The sequence below is a fragment of the Lolium rigidum genome, chromosome 2, assembly GCF_022539505.1.
Source record: "Lolium rigidum isolate FL_2022 chromosome 2, APGP_CSIRO_Lrig_0.1, whole genome shotgun sequence".
NCBI lineage: Eukaryota > Viridiplantae > Streptophyta > Magnoliopsida > Poales > Poaceae > Lolium > Lolium rigidum.
The window spans coordinates 257,748,108-257,763,003 of NC_061509.1; the positions used below are offsets into that span (position 1 = coordinate 257,748,108).

The window sequence follows — 14,896 nt, forward strand, 5'->3', positions numbered from 1 at the left end:
TCCGCCGATGTGGATGCTGCTCTAATTCGCCTCCTCTGCATTCTTCTCCGCCTTGCCGTGGTGGCGAGAGGAGAAGCGGCGGAAGGGTGGATTGGATCCAAGCTCGTCAACGCTTGCCTGCAGGGTGCTATGGAGCTTCCTCTTTTGAGCTCCTTCGAGCGGAACACGCGTCGCTCCTCGTCGACGTCGCGATCTTTGGCCAGCATCGGCCCGTCTACAACCTCCAAGATAGAGGCCCTTCTCTGCTTCGTTCGCCGGAGCTCAACGCTTCTTCCCTGACAAGTGGTTCGTCCCCGGAGGAGGAGAAGTGGCCGGCGGATGCAAAGCTTCGCCGGAAGCGTGCTGCTGGGCATCTCGGCACCGCATATCGACGGAAACGTCTTGAGATCGCCAGCGGCTGGTGGCGACGGCGCCCAGGGACCTGATTGCTTTTTCATCTTTTGTTCCAGGGTGCTTTTTGTTAATTTTGAGGCCATTTCTTTAAATTCCTGGTTTCTCAGTGCGAGTGATGTAAAAGGGTCTCTTTGTAATATGTACCCGCCACGTGTGGAATGAAAGCTTCTCTAAGGTCTTCTAGACCCCTCTCTTGTTCAAAAAAAAAGAGAGAGAGTATCCGTGAAAAGCCAAGTTGACTCCCAAATCGTCTTATATTTTGGAACACATGTAGTATATCATTGCGCCGAACCTTGTTATCATGGACGATCGCGACGGCTATTAATTCTGACCTGGATGTAACATGTGAATTGTGCAAGGAAGTCACCTCCGATATCTTCCCGTGTCGTTGTATACTACTAATAGTGCCATATGAAAATGACCCACTCCAAGTCTTCAAGAGGTAGTCGTATCATAAAAGTGAAATCGTTCGATCCCTCTCTCTCTCTCTCTATAGATGAAAACGTTTTCTCTCTACTACTTCACATTACATACTACTAGTGTCATATAAAAACGACGCACTAGAAGGGTTAGTCCGACTAACTTAGTCGTATCATACAAGAAGAATCATTTTTCCTTGAAAATATAGTATATATTATCAGACCTTCTCCAACCGGTTCTAGCTTTAAGTGAACTGGCTAACTTATCAATTCAGTATAGTACAATAGTCAAGTGGTCTCAAATTTAAGACCTAGCCAACGCATTATTAGTCTAAATATAGTTGGCTACATTGTACCTATATGTCCAACCTTAACGTGAGAGAGCGTGCTAAAATATAAATATTATCAGCCTTCTCTAGTAATTTGAACTTTTGGGTGAGCCAACTGCCTCATCAGTTCAATAGTTTTTTCTCTATACTAGTTAATGTTAGTGGTATTATTGGCCTTGTACTCGTGTGTGAGACCAAACTCTTGACAAGGCTACACCTATGTATCATCTCTCTTTATCAACTATAAGGACCATATGGTCCCCAATTTCATTTGTCATGAAATTTAATATAGCAACACAATCTTTATCTCATGCTTTCTCCGTTCACAAATAAATGTACTTATACTTGTTCAAAAAATTGTACTTATACATTTTGTCTTAAGAAAACGTAGGAACGGCTTCTATACTTAATTAGTATTGGTAGATCCATTTTAAAATATAATTTCATAATATATCAATTCGATATTTAATACTCCCTCCATTCGTAGATATAAGGTGTATAGTTTTTGGCATGAAAATTAAGAAACAAACATGAAGAGAAAACTACACACGGTTTTGGCAGGATTGATCTTGGACAATTAACATCATAAAATAGAGGAGCTTTCAAAAGATAAGAAAACACAAGAAAATCCCTTAAAAAAATTCCACACAGGTTTTCCAAGGCAATACACCTTATATTTTGGAGTATTTTCTCAAAAAACTATACACCTTATATCTAGAAACGGAGGGAGTATGTAAGTAGTTTCTATATATTCAATAAATTTAAAAGTTTAACTATGGAGAAAAGTTGAAAATCACTCTTATTTATAAACGGAGGGGATAAAAAAAATAGCATGGATTAGGATTTTCTCGTCTGATATCCCGGGGCATGCTAAAATATAGCGGGGTGATCTAGCATGTTATCATTGGTGTCAAATGAGCCTCATGAATGCTCCTAATCATTGGTAACAAAATGATCTCTTAATTATATGATGATGATATACCACTACGTTTAGAAGCTTAGAAGAATGACCGGAACAATATTTTGTCCTAGGCTCGCCATGAAATTAAGCCATATATGGCGAGAGCTTTTGGAAGTGGACAAATGGAGGCCAAGCTACATGTAACTCTTTATTTTCAAACATTCAAATTCGTATTTTAAAGTTTCAAAAAAATCTAGAAAAAAATGTCGAGGTAGCCAATGATGTACACTACAAACTTGTAAAATCTCAATAATCACTAGCATAAGATCTTTTAGATTTTGCCCAGTTTGTGTAGCATAGAATATAAATGAGTTTGTATTAAGATTTTACACGTTTGCAGTATATATTAATGGCTACCTTCGGAAATTTGTATCAGATTTAAAAAAACTTAAAATACAAATTCTAAATGTTTTAAAATAAAGGGCTGCGTAGGACGAGCCAGCTGAACCGTGGCACCCATAGAAGAACACACACAGTACACCGCAATCAACCAAAAGCGTTCCACCCCTAAAAAACACACACTGCACAGCACGCTGCCGTTTCAGCACAAGAAGCACTCGCCATCTGCTTCGTGAGAACCCCGCAGACTCTGCAGCCTGCCCCTCGCTCCTCCTATCCTACCTCCCGAACCCAGCTCCAGTTCCGGTCGTCCGCCGTCGCCGTCGCCGTCACCGTCGGCTCGTCGCCATCCACCCTCGTCATAGAGCCTCCCACCTGTTGAACCCAAATCCTCCGCTATTCGTGTCCAAATCGTGCTGCTCTACTACGGGCCACCTTGCTCCCTCTCCTCTCCATCGGTATATGTACCACCCCCTGCCTCCGCGCTCCCCGGAACCGCGCGCGCGCGCTCCATTCCTGCCATTCTCCACTTCCGTCCTCGCCGTGATCTCCGCTCCGCCGCAATCGCAGGTACGCACGAGCATGTACGGACGGCCAAACCAGCGAAGCTTTTTTTATTTTGGGTTGTCCCTCCCCCCTTCCTTAGTTCAGTTTTGATCGGCTTGCTGTGGTTGCGGCGTGGGTAGGCGTGAGTTTACGTCTCGAATTGCGGGCTTCAGAGCAAGCGCCGCCGGTCCGGGCTGGTGCCGATCAGCTGGCCGGCCGGGGGCAGCGAGCGGCGGGGTCCTTTGCGCCGACGGCGACCGTGCAGCCGCACGCATTTGCTCTCGGCGGTGGATGGCACGTGCCGCGCGCGGCGCGAGCGCTCACAAGTCGCGTGTCTGTGTGGCAAACAAACACGCTAGAGAAACCCCAGGACAAGTGTGACGTTCACCAGTTGTTGTGAGCTGTGATCGGCGAAGTCACGGACAAAAGGGTACGTGCGTGTCAGCGTCAGCTCGTGGTTGGCTACATGCGTGCGTGTCACTGGAGCCCAGGCTCCACGGGGCGGCTGGACCGTCTGAAAATGACTGATATGCTGCCAGTTGGATCAAAATTCAGGCTCAAATTTCAGTCGTGTTGGGATGGAAAAGAAGAGTGCTAGTACAGTAGTATTTTTTGAGGGGGGGTGTTGCCTTGATTTGACCTTTGATTGCTTGATTGGACAAGACATCCAGCATGACCATCCATGCTGATGGGTTTGTTTTACTTTTAGTCTGGGTGATTAGATTATGTACCGTCTGTCTAGTATCATCAGGCGACTACTCCTTTGCAACACAATGACCATCCAGCAATGGCTTTTCCTTTATGGAGTTTTCTTCTTCTTTTATAAAAGTCAACACCACTTTCCAATTGACAGGGAGCTCCCAGTTACTTACCATGTTCTTTTTCTGGACAAGATAAATAGAAGTGCCGTTTTATTCTGAAGGTGAAGACTGTAGATATGTTTGACAAAAAAAAAACTGACCGAATAACACGGTCTCTAGTTCTCTACCACTGTGCTGTCATGTGATCTTTGTTGTGAACCCTATCCGTATGATAGAAAACTTAACTGTGATCACTTTTTGGCAACTGAGTTAACCTGATTCAGTCGTTCATTTCATTTTCAGGAATAGCAGGTAACAGGTTCTCCATCCTGGCGCCTTGATTCCGCTCATCATCTATGGGGTCCGAGAGAACTGAAGTGCGTTACCCAAACCCCGTTGGTTATTAAATTGTTTGGTTTCTGGTAGCTGATTCGTTAACATTGAGAGCATGTTCATTCATTTTCACTCACAGAGAAATGACAGCTTGCTGGGCAATGGAGTTGTCGGTATTCTCGCTGAGACTGTTAATATGTGGGAGAGGAGGGCACCATTAACTCCTTCCCATTGCGCTCGTCTTGTGCTCGGAGGGGGCAGGAGCACAAGTGGTGTAAATCGAATCATAGTGCAGCCAAGCACAAAGAGGATTCACCATGATGGTCAGTACGAGGATGCTGGGTGCGAGATTTCAGACGACCTATCAGAGTGTGGCCTTATCATAGGCATCAAGCAACCGAAGGTAATAGTATAAACCATTAAGTAGATGCTCCAGTCGATTTTGATTTGTAGTCTATGACGGTATCATGATTATGAAAACTTCTTGAGGTGTGTTTCCTTGCAGTTGGAGATGATTCTTCCAGATAGAGCATATGCGTTCTTCTCACATACTCACAAGGCCCAAAAAGAAAATATGCCTCTATTAGATAAGGTAGCTACCATATCGAGCATAAACATTTCTGCAGAGGAAATTATATGTGTCTATTATATTGATATGCACTAAAAATTACTTCATATTTTCAGATCCTCCAAGAAAGAGTGTCCTTGTTTGATTACGAACTAATTGTTGACGATGATGGGAAACGGTTGATAGCGTTTGGGAAATTTGCTGGTAGAGCTGGGCTGATAGACTTCTTACACGGTCTTGGACGGCGTAAGAACACCGTCATTTCTCAGTTCATGTATTGACTTGACATTATTATGCATGTGATGCTCTGATTTGCTATCTGGACTTATAATGAAGGGCAATTTGTTTTTTCACAAGCAATTCTTCATGCCTAAGTGAATTACTAGTTCATATTACATATTTTAACAATTTAGTGATGTTGAATTGTTGATTATGCATTCAGCTAAAGTGTTTCACTTGGAATAATAGGATATTTGAGCCTTGGGTACTCGACTCCTTTTCTCTCTCTGGGGCAGTCCCATATGTATCCTTCGCTCGCTGCAGCCAAGGCAGCAGTCATTGCTGTTGGTGAAGAGATAGCAACATTTGGACTTCCATCTGGAATTCTTCCAATAGTATTTGTATTCACCGGAACTGGAAATGGTAATTCTAATGTCAGCTTTCTCTTTTACTTTGGTCCATTCTAATAATAATAAGCCATTTATACAAGTACAGTGCAAGGAATAAACATAGATGAAAAAATAGGACCTAATAAAAAAAACATTGCCTTCAAATTAACAAATTAAAATCTCAAGTTGTATTGTTCTAGGTAGGTTATTGATAACACCACATTAACGCCTCACATATATAATTTCATATGCCACAGTTTCTCAGGGCGCACAGGAAATATTCAAGTTATTGCCCCATACCTTTGTTGATGCTGAGAAGCTTCCAGAGATTTCTGCGGTATTACTCCTTTTCTCTTAGAATTTCACATTTAAGTATTTAAGTGAGCGAATGCTTTCATGAGCTTGTTTTGCCCTCATTGAAAGGAATGGATTTCGATTTTCGGTGCCCATGGAACACACATATTATCTATTAATTTAACGGTGATGGATGTGATGTGGTATTTTATATTATTTCTAGGTACAGATTCTTAATATAACTAAGTCCGCTATATTTCTCAAATTATACAGGGCAAGACTCTATCTCCACATTATCAGTCAACCAGGAGAGCATTCCAACTATATGGATGTGTTGTCACACCTGGAGACATGGTCTCACCAAAGGACCCCAGCAGATGTTTCGATAAAGTAATGCACATTTATTAAGTTTATCAAGCATAAGTTGATTTTTAGTGTATCATAAGGAATGCTCAAGTACAATTATATCGCTATATATCATTAGTTTGCAGAAATCTCATATTGTTTTATTCTTAACACAATAGCCTTTTCTGAGAGTACTTCTTAATCGATTCATTTGACTAATTTGCTGCACAGAACTGTTGAAATGTTTTGCCTATCTGTTTAGATTGCATGCATAATGCCCTTAAATTCCTAACCCTATTCTGTGGTGCACTGGTGATATTTTTATCTTCTCTTAGTAAAGTTATATGGAAGTGTTAGCCATACAAATTTTCCACCTCTCTTGTCTTATTATACATATATCATTAACATTTTCTCAATTTTCAGTAGCCTAACTGTAAGAAATCTTGAATTGACACTATCTGTAGGCTGACTATTATGCTCATCCAGAACACTACAGCCCTGTATTTCACGAAAGGATTGCTCCATATGCATCTGCCATTGGTATGGTCTGTAGCTTATTGCTTCCATTTTATGTTGTTTGATTCTGTTATATTCCTGTATCTTGGCACAATTGTAGAACAAACCTCAGCCATAGGATTGTCACCAGCTACTTACTAATCTAAATGTTGTGGTTGTGGGTTTCTGCAGTTAACTGTATGTACTGGGAGAGGAGATTTCCAAGGTTATTGAGCACTGATCAGCTACAACAGCTAATGAAGAACGGGTGCCCTTTGGTTGGCATTTGTGATATAACTTGTGACATTGGAGGCTCCATAGAATTTGTGAACAAGAGTACATCAATAGAGAGGCCTTTCTTCCGGTAGAGCATTCCCCCCTGTTCTTCTGCATCTACTTATTTGTTTTTTATATTCATTACAGACGCATTTCATTGCCTGTTGAATATGGATAAGTAGAACCATTTCTGGTAAATAGTACATTAGCCTATGGATACTTGGTTGCTTCTTCTTCATAATTGGTCAGCAGTCAGCTTTTGACAAATTACTGGATATGCAAATATAGGTACGATCCTTATACTAATTTATACCATGATGATATGGAAGGCACTGGTGTGATCTGCTTAGCTGTTGACATCCTCCCTACAGAGTTTTCTAGAGAGGTGAGAGATTCATCATAAAACAAATAAAGCTATTCTCCTTGAAGTTCAATTTGTTGCAATGTGATGACTCCTACTCTACTGTAACCAAACTCTGTAGGCCTCCCAGCATTTTGGAGATATATTATCTAGATTTGTTACTAGCTTGGCCTCAACTAAGGGATTATCGGAGCTACCGTCCCACTTGAGAAGAGCATGCATTGCATATTCTGGCAAGCTCACACCTCTGTACGAATATATTCCTCGGATGAGAAAGACTATGATGTAAGTTTCGAATATTTCTCATTGTCGCCATCATTGTTCTTTGTCACTAGTTTTGCAGGATATGCATTTGTGTTTGTTCCCGAGTCCTTGAGCTCCTAGAAAATAAATTACAAATGAAACTAAATATGTTATCTTATTAAAACATATGTCTCATACCGAACAAGATATATAGTTCCAGTCTGAAATGAGTCGCCTATCTTTCTTTCTAGCCATGTTAGAAAATTTTGGGAATTTTTTATTGTTTTGTGTCTGTTAGAATGTGTTCTGTTTGACAGTTTAACACTACCACATATTTGGTTATCACTGATACTTGCTAGCTACATTATGTTTTGTTCTTCTGCAGAGAGTTGCCACCAGCTCCAGCAAATTCATTGTCTGACAAGAAGTACACCCACCTGGTTAGAAATATAATTCCCTAGTATCCTGGTGTATTTATGAGCTAAATCTAGCTGCTCTTATATACTATGTATACATATAGTTTGGAATTTGCGTATGCTCTATACTGAAATAATTCTCATTTACTTTCTCTAACAAGTTATCAAATAATGGAACAGGTATCTCTCAGTGGCCACCTCTTTGATAAGTTCCTTATAAATGAAGCTTTGGACATTATTGAAACAGCCGGCGGTTCTTTTCACTTGGTTAAATGTGATGTTGGACAAAGCATTGACGATATGTCCTATTCGGAGCTTGAAGTAAGAAATAAAATTTCTTATTGATGCAAAATATTTCAGTACGAAATAAATACAACATGTTGTATCTAATTTGGTAATTAATATTTAGCTCTTTTCGAGCAAATTTTTTTTACAAGCATGCATCAAAAGACTTATAGCCAAGAAAGCTAAATGGTCTAAAACAAGATGTTCCATCTTGTCATTTATCACATGATTAGGAAAAGTGTGGTGGCCATCCCAAAACGGTAGTGATGCATGGTAACTGCTGATGGTCATTTTTTCCATTACTGAACATAATAAAGTAAACAGAATCCAAATTGTCCAAGATCATCAGATGGAAGAATTTGGATCTGGTACGTAGCTCCTAGGCCACCACCAACCATCCTTATCAGCCTATCACCTCTCCAAACTAAAAAAACAAAACAAGAAGGACAGATCAGTACGTCTATGCAAAAGCAAGATCATACCCTTTAGATATTTCCACTCAATCATTGAGTTGGTTATAAAGTTCAGACTCCAGTCCCCTTAGCGTACCAGTCTGCCCAGCTTCCACTTCGACTAACTGGAACTCTGGACTGCCATGAATCAGTATGTGCTTACCCTTCTTTTCCTTTTTCTTTTAGAACTGTGCTCCTTGCAACGATTTTTGGGCATTGCTCTCTGGTATGCTAGTGTTGTAAAGTATCTTGCCACCGCTGCTTCTCTAATGATTCAAGGAAGAAACATAGGGGCACTGTTTCTTGGAGAATTCTTATTTCTTTTGCCAATTATTCCTTTGATTCTTCAGCATCCTTCTTGATGCGCATGGATCTCCGCCCCCCCCCCCCCCCACTGTTCTAGATTTTCAAATATGTCAGCTGTTTTATTAACATATTGAAAGTATTCATTTTTACAAAATCAGTAAGTCTTCCTCAGAAAAAAAAAAATCAGGTCCCTAAGTGCTCTGCTACATCATATAAACTACCTGGAATGTTAGATTAGAAAAGATACAAATTTACTTTACCTCCCATCCCTCACCAATTAATGCCCTTTATTTGTTTTTTTTTTCTGAAACATCTGACACAAATTACTTTTTACAGGTAGGAGCAGATGAGACTGCTACATTAGACAAGATTATCGATTCCTTGAATTCTATAGCCAATGCACATCGTCGAGATCCTAATGCAACTGAGATATCTCTAAAGATAGGAAGAGTCAGCGAACACGGAATTGATGATAGCATGGATAAAGTAGGACCAAAGGTTTTGATTCTTGGAGCTGGAAGAGTTTGTCGGCCAGCTGCTGAGTTTCTAGCATCTTATCGAAATATCGACATCAATGGTTCTAATGACAATAACACTGACCAAGTTCATGTTATCGTGGCATCTCTTTATCAAAAAGATGCAGAAGAGGTAAGTCTCACAGTACAGCACGCTCCTTAGCTTTCATGCAAACTTTTAGTTTGGAAAAATTGTGCATTGCTTTCAACATGTTTGTCGATACTAATGAGCTATGGAAATTAATTATGCAATTTGCAGATGCAACCATTAATCCGTTAATTTTCTCGTGTCTTTGTTTCTCTGCATGCAGACAATTGATGGGATAAAGAATGCAACAGCAGCTCAGCTTGATGTTTCAGATACAAATAGTCTTTCAAACCTTGTTTCACAGGTATTTTAACTCTGATATTTAATTCTTCTAGTGAAAAAGGTGCTACTTTTCATCGCAGTGCCTTACAGTGATGAGCATAAGAGGCGAGACTTGTGTTACAAATAAAAATAGCCTAAATATGTTGGCCTTATTTTGTTTCCATCCCTATGGTTGTTTTTTCTTGTACAGTATTTAAATGCTTGCAGTCTAGGATATAGATTTCTACTATTTCTTGCCAAGAGATTTTAGTAGCTGTTGCACTAACTTACAGGAAGATTAGAAATTAATGATCCAAGCTGCTCTTACAGGTTGAAGTTGTAGTTAGCTTGCTGCCTGCTAGTTTTCATGCTGCCATTGCAAGAGTATGCATCGAGGTAGGATTAAACCACTAACAGTGCTATATGGAAATTGAGGAATTGCTTCAGCTGATTGAGTTACCTCTCTCTATGATAGCTCAAGAAGCACTTGGTCACAGCAAGCTATGTTGATGATTCCATGTCAAAGTTGGAGCAAGCTGCAGAAGGAGCAGGTGTAACTATACTCTGCGAAATGGGCCTTGATCCAGGCATAGGTACTTCCTAAATATAACGACCAGCATATATAATGGCAATGATGTGCTTCCACATTGTACTCAGGTTAACTATTGAAATATATTGGCCACCATTTTTTGGTGCACGGAATTCAATATATGAATGATAATAAGACAGGCTAAAAACATCCATTGAGTATTATGGGATGAAGAAAATGTTCTTTTGTCATGGAGCAACTTTCCATGTTGGAACAATTTGTAAATATATTTCCTGTACACAGATCACATGTTGTCTATGAAAATGATTGATGAGGCACATGCTCAGAAGGGGAAAATAAAGGCATTTACATCTTTCTGTGGTGGACTTCCATCCCCAGCTGCCGCAAATAATCCACTGGCCTATAAGTTCAGGTAAATTCAACTTTCTTTAGTGACTAGCATGTAACAAGGTCTCCACGTCTGGAGCTTGTGGTTCTGTTACAGTACTGCATGCAACAACTTTTACCAGAAACACTAATGGTTATTTTCCTCTTTCTTAGTTGGAGTCCAGCAGGTGCCATTCGAGCTGGAAGAAATCCTGCTGTCTACAAATTTCTTGGAGAGATCATCCATGTGGACGGTAAGTTAGAACCATATCTCATCAATTGGCCACAGAAAAGGAGCACATTTTTATATCTGATTACTGACGGAACCATACTATACCAAAGACTAACCCTTATTCCAACGTGTGAATTGCACACCTACCGCTGCGAAGATCCCTCGACTTAGAAAACACCGTAGCTGTGTCAATGACATGTGGCCCCAAACGTACATTGGTGCCAAGCTAATTTTCTCAGTGCATACATTAAATTTGTTGCACACTGGACACATGAAACAGTTGCAATTTCTTTTCATTTCATGGAATGTAGTTGAACTCTTTTTTTTCCGGGTAGTTTAACTGAAATAGCTAAAAATGATCTGTTCTGTGTGCAACTGTCTAGTGATATAAAAGTACATATAAATACCTGCTTTGTATGTTGATATCATCTACTTACCACTTCCATAGGTAGCAAATTATATGAGTCAGCAAAGAGGCTCAGACTGCCAGAGCTTCCAGCTTTTGCTCTGGAACACTTGCCGAATAGGAATTCCTTGATGTATGGAGACCTGTATGGCATTTCTAAAGAAGCATCTACTATATATAGGTCCACTCTTCGTTATGAAGGTAAGTGTTGACGTACCTTTTTTCTTTTACCGAGTCTTCTTTTTGCAGTGAGTAATATTTTTGTTGCATTTGCACAGGATTTAGTGAGATCATGGCTATCCTGGCGAAAATTGGGTTTTTTGATGCTACAAATCATCCACTACTAGAAGAAACTAATCGCCCGACATATAGGACATTTCTCACTGAACTCCTTAATGCTAATGATATCTCCACACCTAACACAAAGGTAAATGGTGAAGAATCTAGAGGACATGATGATGAACTGATTTCCAGACTCATGATGCTTGGGCATTGCAAAGAAAAGGAACTAGCTGTCAAGATACTCAAAACCATCAAGTCAGTTTCTGATCCCTATGCTTACCACATTATTTCCAAATTTCATCTCTTCTAAAAACTACTTTAGTACCAGTTTAATCATCTCATCTATTATATATGTCATGACTATTATGCAAGCAACAATATAAGAGAATGTTAGGAGCAAACAGTATTTCTTCTTATATTCTGTGTTAGAACTGACATAATCACATAATCGGTCTTGCACCTGCTAGGTTCCTGGGGCTGCATGAGGAGACAGAGATTCCTAAGGATTGTACAAGTGCACTGAGTGTTATTTCCCAACGAATGGAACAGAGAATGGCCTATGGCCACGATGAGCAGGTGAGTCTTATTATCGTACAATTTTGTTATATGTCATCTACTGCATAAGGCCGTTGAAATTATTTGTAGAAGAGAACATAGCACGGAGTACTATCTTTTCTGGACTCTCTGTGACCTCTGTTTTCTTCTCAGAGAAAAAAAGAACCTTAGAATGTTGTTGCATAAGAGGCAATATCTTATGACTAATAATTTCATCTTTCATTTTTGGCATAATCAAGTGCGCATTTTTCAGCACCAAATTCCACACACAGAGACACATTATTGGTCACTTATAGTGTTGTAGTAGACTGACAGTTTAATGACCAACCTAAACTTCTACATTTCACATTATATTTCCAAAACAATATCTCACAAACCATTTCCAGCAGGCTTAGAGAACAGGTTAAAAAAAGCTGGCTTACTTGGACCACCATGTTTAGACTCACTAATTACTTTGCTCTCATAATTCAGGACATGGTACTGCTCCACCATGAAGTCGAGGTGGAGTATCCCGACGGACGACCCGCTGAGAAGCACCAAGCGACGCTGCTAGAGTTCGGAAAGTCCGAGAATGGCAGGTCCACCACCGCCATGGCCCTGACCGTCGGGGTACCGGCAGCGATAGGAGCCCTGGTACTGCACCTTCAACCGCATCACACGTCCACACCTGCATCGGAAATAAATTAACATGCGTTAATTCATCACCATCTCTTGTTGCAGCTGTTGCTCCAGAACAAGGTCCAGAGGAAAGGCGTGATCCGGCCTCTGGAACCGGAGATCTACATCCCAGGTGAGGGCAGAACCAAGAAAATATTAAAATGCTAGTGATGCTTACGACTAATGTTTCTGAATTGAGGTATGTTGCCTACGATTCTGGCATTCTGACCTGTGTATTTGCATCTGTGAAGCGTTGGAGATCCTGGAGGCGTCTGGCATCAAGCTGATTGAGAGAGTGGAGACTTGAGGATGGGATGAGAATTCTCCGACTACATATGCTGCTGAAGAGAGGCAGTCAGTAAATAAAATGATGATTCGTCGCTGTTCTATGTAATGGACTGTATGTGTGTATGTGCATATGTATTAGGTGTATATATCAATAAACTGATTGGTTCAGTTTGGGAACTTCCTCGGTTCCTCCGTACTGGCGAAATATCATAGGCGACTGGAATTTTGGAATTTTCTGAAATTGCAGTCACCTGTCCTCTTCTTCTTCCTATGTTGTGACGCACGAGCATGTGCCAGCGACGGCCGATTGAGGAAATATGGTGGTGGAGCCGTGGAGGTCACCCGAGGCAGGGAGCTGAGCCGGAGACGGCGAAGACGTGGCAGGCCGCGGCGGCGACGGCGATGTGGGGGGGGGGGGGGGGGGGCTGGTCCGAACCGAAGGCGAGAAATGAACTTAGGGGGTGGGTTGGGGAGCATGCCGGCGAGGGAGATTGCCAGTGCTCGTCTGGTCTGGCTTAGAGGGAGTTCCTGGGCGGCGGCCGGACCGGTGGTGCTCATTCAGGGCGGTGCGGCGAGACGGCGCGGCAGCGCCGCCGGCCGTGGGTGGGAAAGACAACCGGTGGGCGGGGTAGGAGGGCGATCCGCGCGGTGGCCTCGGAGATGATTCAGGTAGATGTAAAATAACGGCCGTTACATCATTTTACCCAAAAGAAACTGCTCCAGCAGATTTTTTCGAAAAATGTGCACTTTATTACTTAGGGCATGAGCAATGGAGGCAGCTGTCCAACTAGGCTTGGATAAAACTTTTGACATACTAGTAAATATGTCCGTGCGTTGCCACGGACGACGATGCATATAAGTAAACAAAAATATTAGTATTAGTATTAAAATATAAAGTTGATATAACAAAGCTATCGGATATATCATGAGCCTTGTCCTTTTTAAAGATTATGTTTGAGACTGTCACTCAACCGAAGCGTAACCGCTAAGTGCTCTGTTATAAGTCGATCCAATAAATACATCATTTGGTAAAATATTTTTGAGATAACTTGTATTTACGCCTAAATTGCACATATCAAATTAATCAAGTTTGTTAACTATTTAGCAACTGTACTCCAACAAGGTAAAAAAAAGATCAGACACATGTTAGAAGAGATAACAAAAAACTAAAATCATGAATGCACATGTATGACCATCTTCTAGAATCCGGAAGACATATGGATGGTTACATAGCTAAATAGCACTTCCTTTTGTATGTTCAAAATGCCTATTATATCTTTAGTAATGTATATATTTAAGGGAATATGTGCAGTTTCATTTTCCATCTCATCTCTACGACATACTACCAGTAAGGGCTACACATTTTCTTACAGCCTTCTGTCAAAGAACTTCAATGAAATCACTTTTGTCCACATTATAGCTTAACTCTAATCATCGACTCATCTGTATGTGTACATGTGTCCATAAAAATGCAAAAAACTGGGCATTCAGCGATAAAGCAAAAAAAAACACTTACATTTTTTGACCAATTAGTCCCATAAACCTCATTCTTCGCACAAATCCATCAATTAAAAAACAACACCAACAACACACGATATATTAAACAGTTAGACCTTAATCCAAGCTTCAGCTCCACTTTTGGTTTGCAATCAATTCTTACTTTTTTCTTGCCACTATAGGAAGCACCGTGCACCTACTTGATTCTCTTCCTCCTTAGCTCATTGTTGCATGTTTCTTTCCACACCACCACATAACAGGAAGACAAAGACTCCTCTTAGAGCATCTCCACCGGCGCGCCCCAAATAGGCGCCGGTAGGGGCGCCGGCACCTCCGTTTGGGGGACGCCGGCACATCATCCTCCATTTGGGGGAGCTGCTCCCACACCGGCGCCCCAAACAGGCGACCCCGATAGATAATTTGAATTTGA

The 14,896-nt window shown here is 41.1% G+C and overlaps 1 protein-coding gene and 1 long non-coding RNA gene across 2 annotated transcripts; one reads left to right on the forward strand and one right to left on the reverse strand.

The window, feature by feature from the left end:
• The first annotated feature begins 2,893 nt into the window (after nt 1–2,893).
• LOC124693311 (alpha-aminoadipic semialdehyde synthase-like) lies at nt 2,894–13,146 on the forward strand. Its single transcript, XM_047226782.1, has 26 exons — nt 2,894–3,011; nt 4,091–4,164; nt 4,260–4,523; nt 4,626–4,712; nt 4,805–4,934; nt 5,157–5,330; nt 5,554–5,633; nt 5,864–5,980; nt 6,400–6,475; nt 6,623–6,794; nt 6,995–7,091; nt 7,189–7,352; nt 7,696–7,750; nt 7,907–8,047; nt 9,106–9,417; nt 9,596–9,676; nt 9,964–10,029; nt 10,109–10,226; nt 10,466–10,595; nt 10,724–10,803; nt 11,230–11,388; nt 11,466–11,724; nt 11,937–12,045; nt 12,496–12,657; nt 12,745–12,814; nt 12,933–13,146. Exons 2-26 carry the CDS (start codon nt 4,144–4,146, stop codon nt 12,986–12,988), a joined length of 3,180 nt encoding a protein of 1,059 aa, XP_047082738.1. The 5' UTR covers nt 2,894–3,011; nt 4,091–4,143; the 3' UTR covers nt 12,989–13,146.
• LOC124693312 lies at nt 12,247–12,891 on the reverse strand. The gene is made up of 2 exons (XR_006999971.1): nt 12,860–12,891; nt 12,247–12,691 (listed from the first exon to the last, which is right to left on the reverse strand). It is a non-coding gene; the product is annotated as an uncharacterized LOC124693312 (long non-coding RNA).
• Nucleotides 13,147–14,896: the final 1,750 nt, after the last annotated feature.

Coding starts and splice junctions, on each gene's coding strand:
- LOC124693311 (XM_047226782.1), top strand. CDS start 4,144: ATGGGGTCCGAGAGAACTGAA. Junction 7,092..7,188: donor CTACAGAGTTTTCTAGAGAG/GTGAGAGATTCA, acceptor CAAACTCTGTAG/GCCTCCCAGCATTTTGGAGA. Junction 12,815..12,932: donor ACCGGAGATCTACATCCCAG/GTGAGGGCAGAA, acceptor GCATCTGTGAAG/CGTTGGAGATCCTGGAGGCG.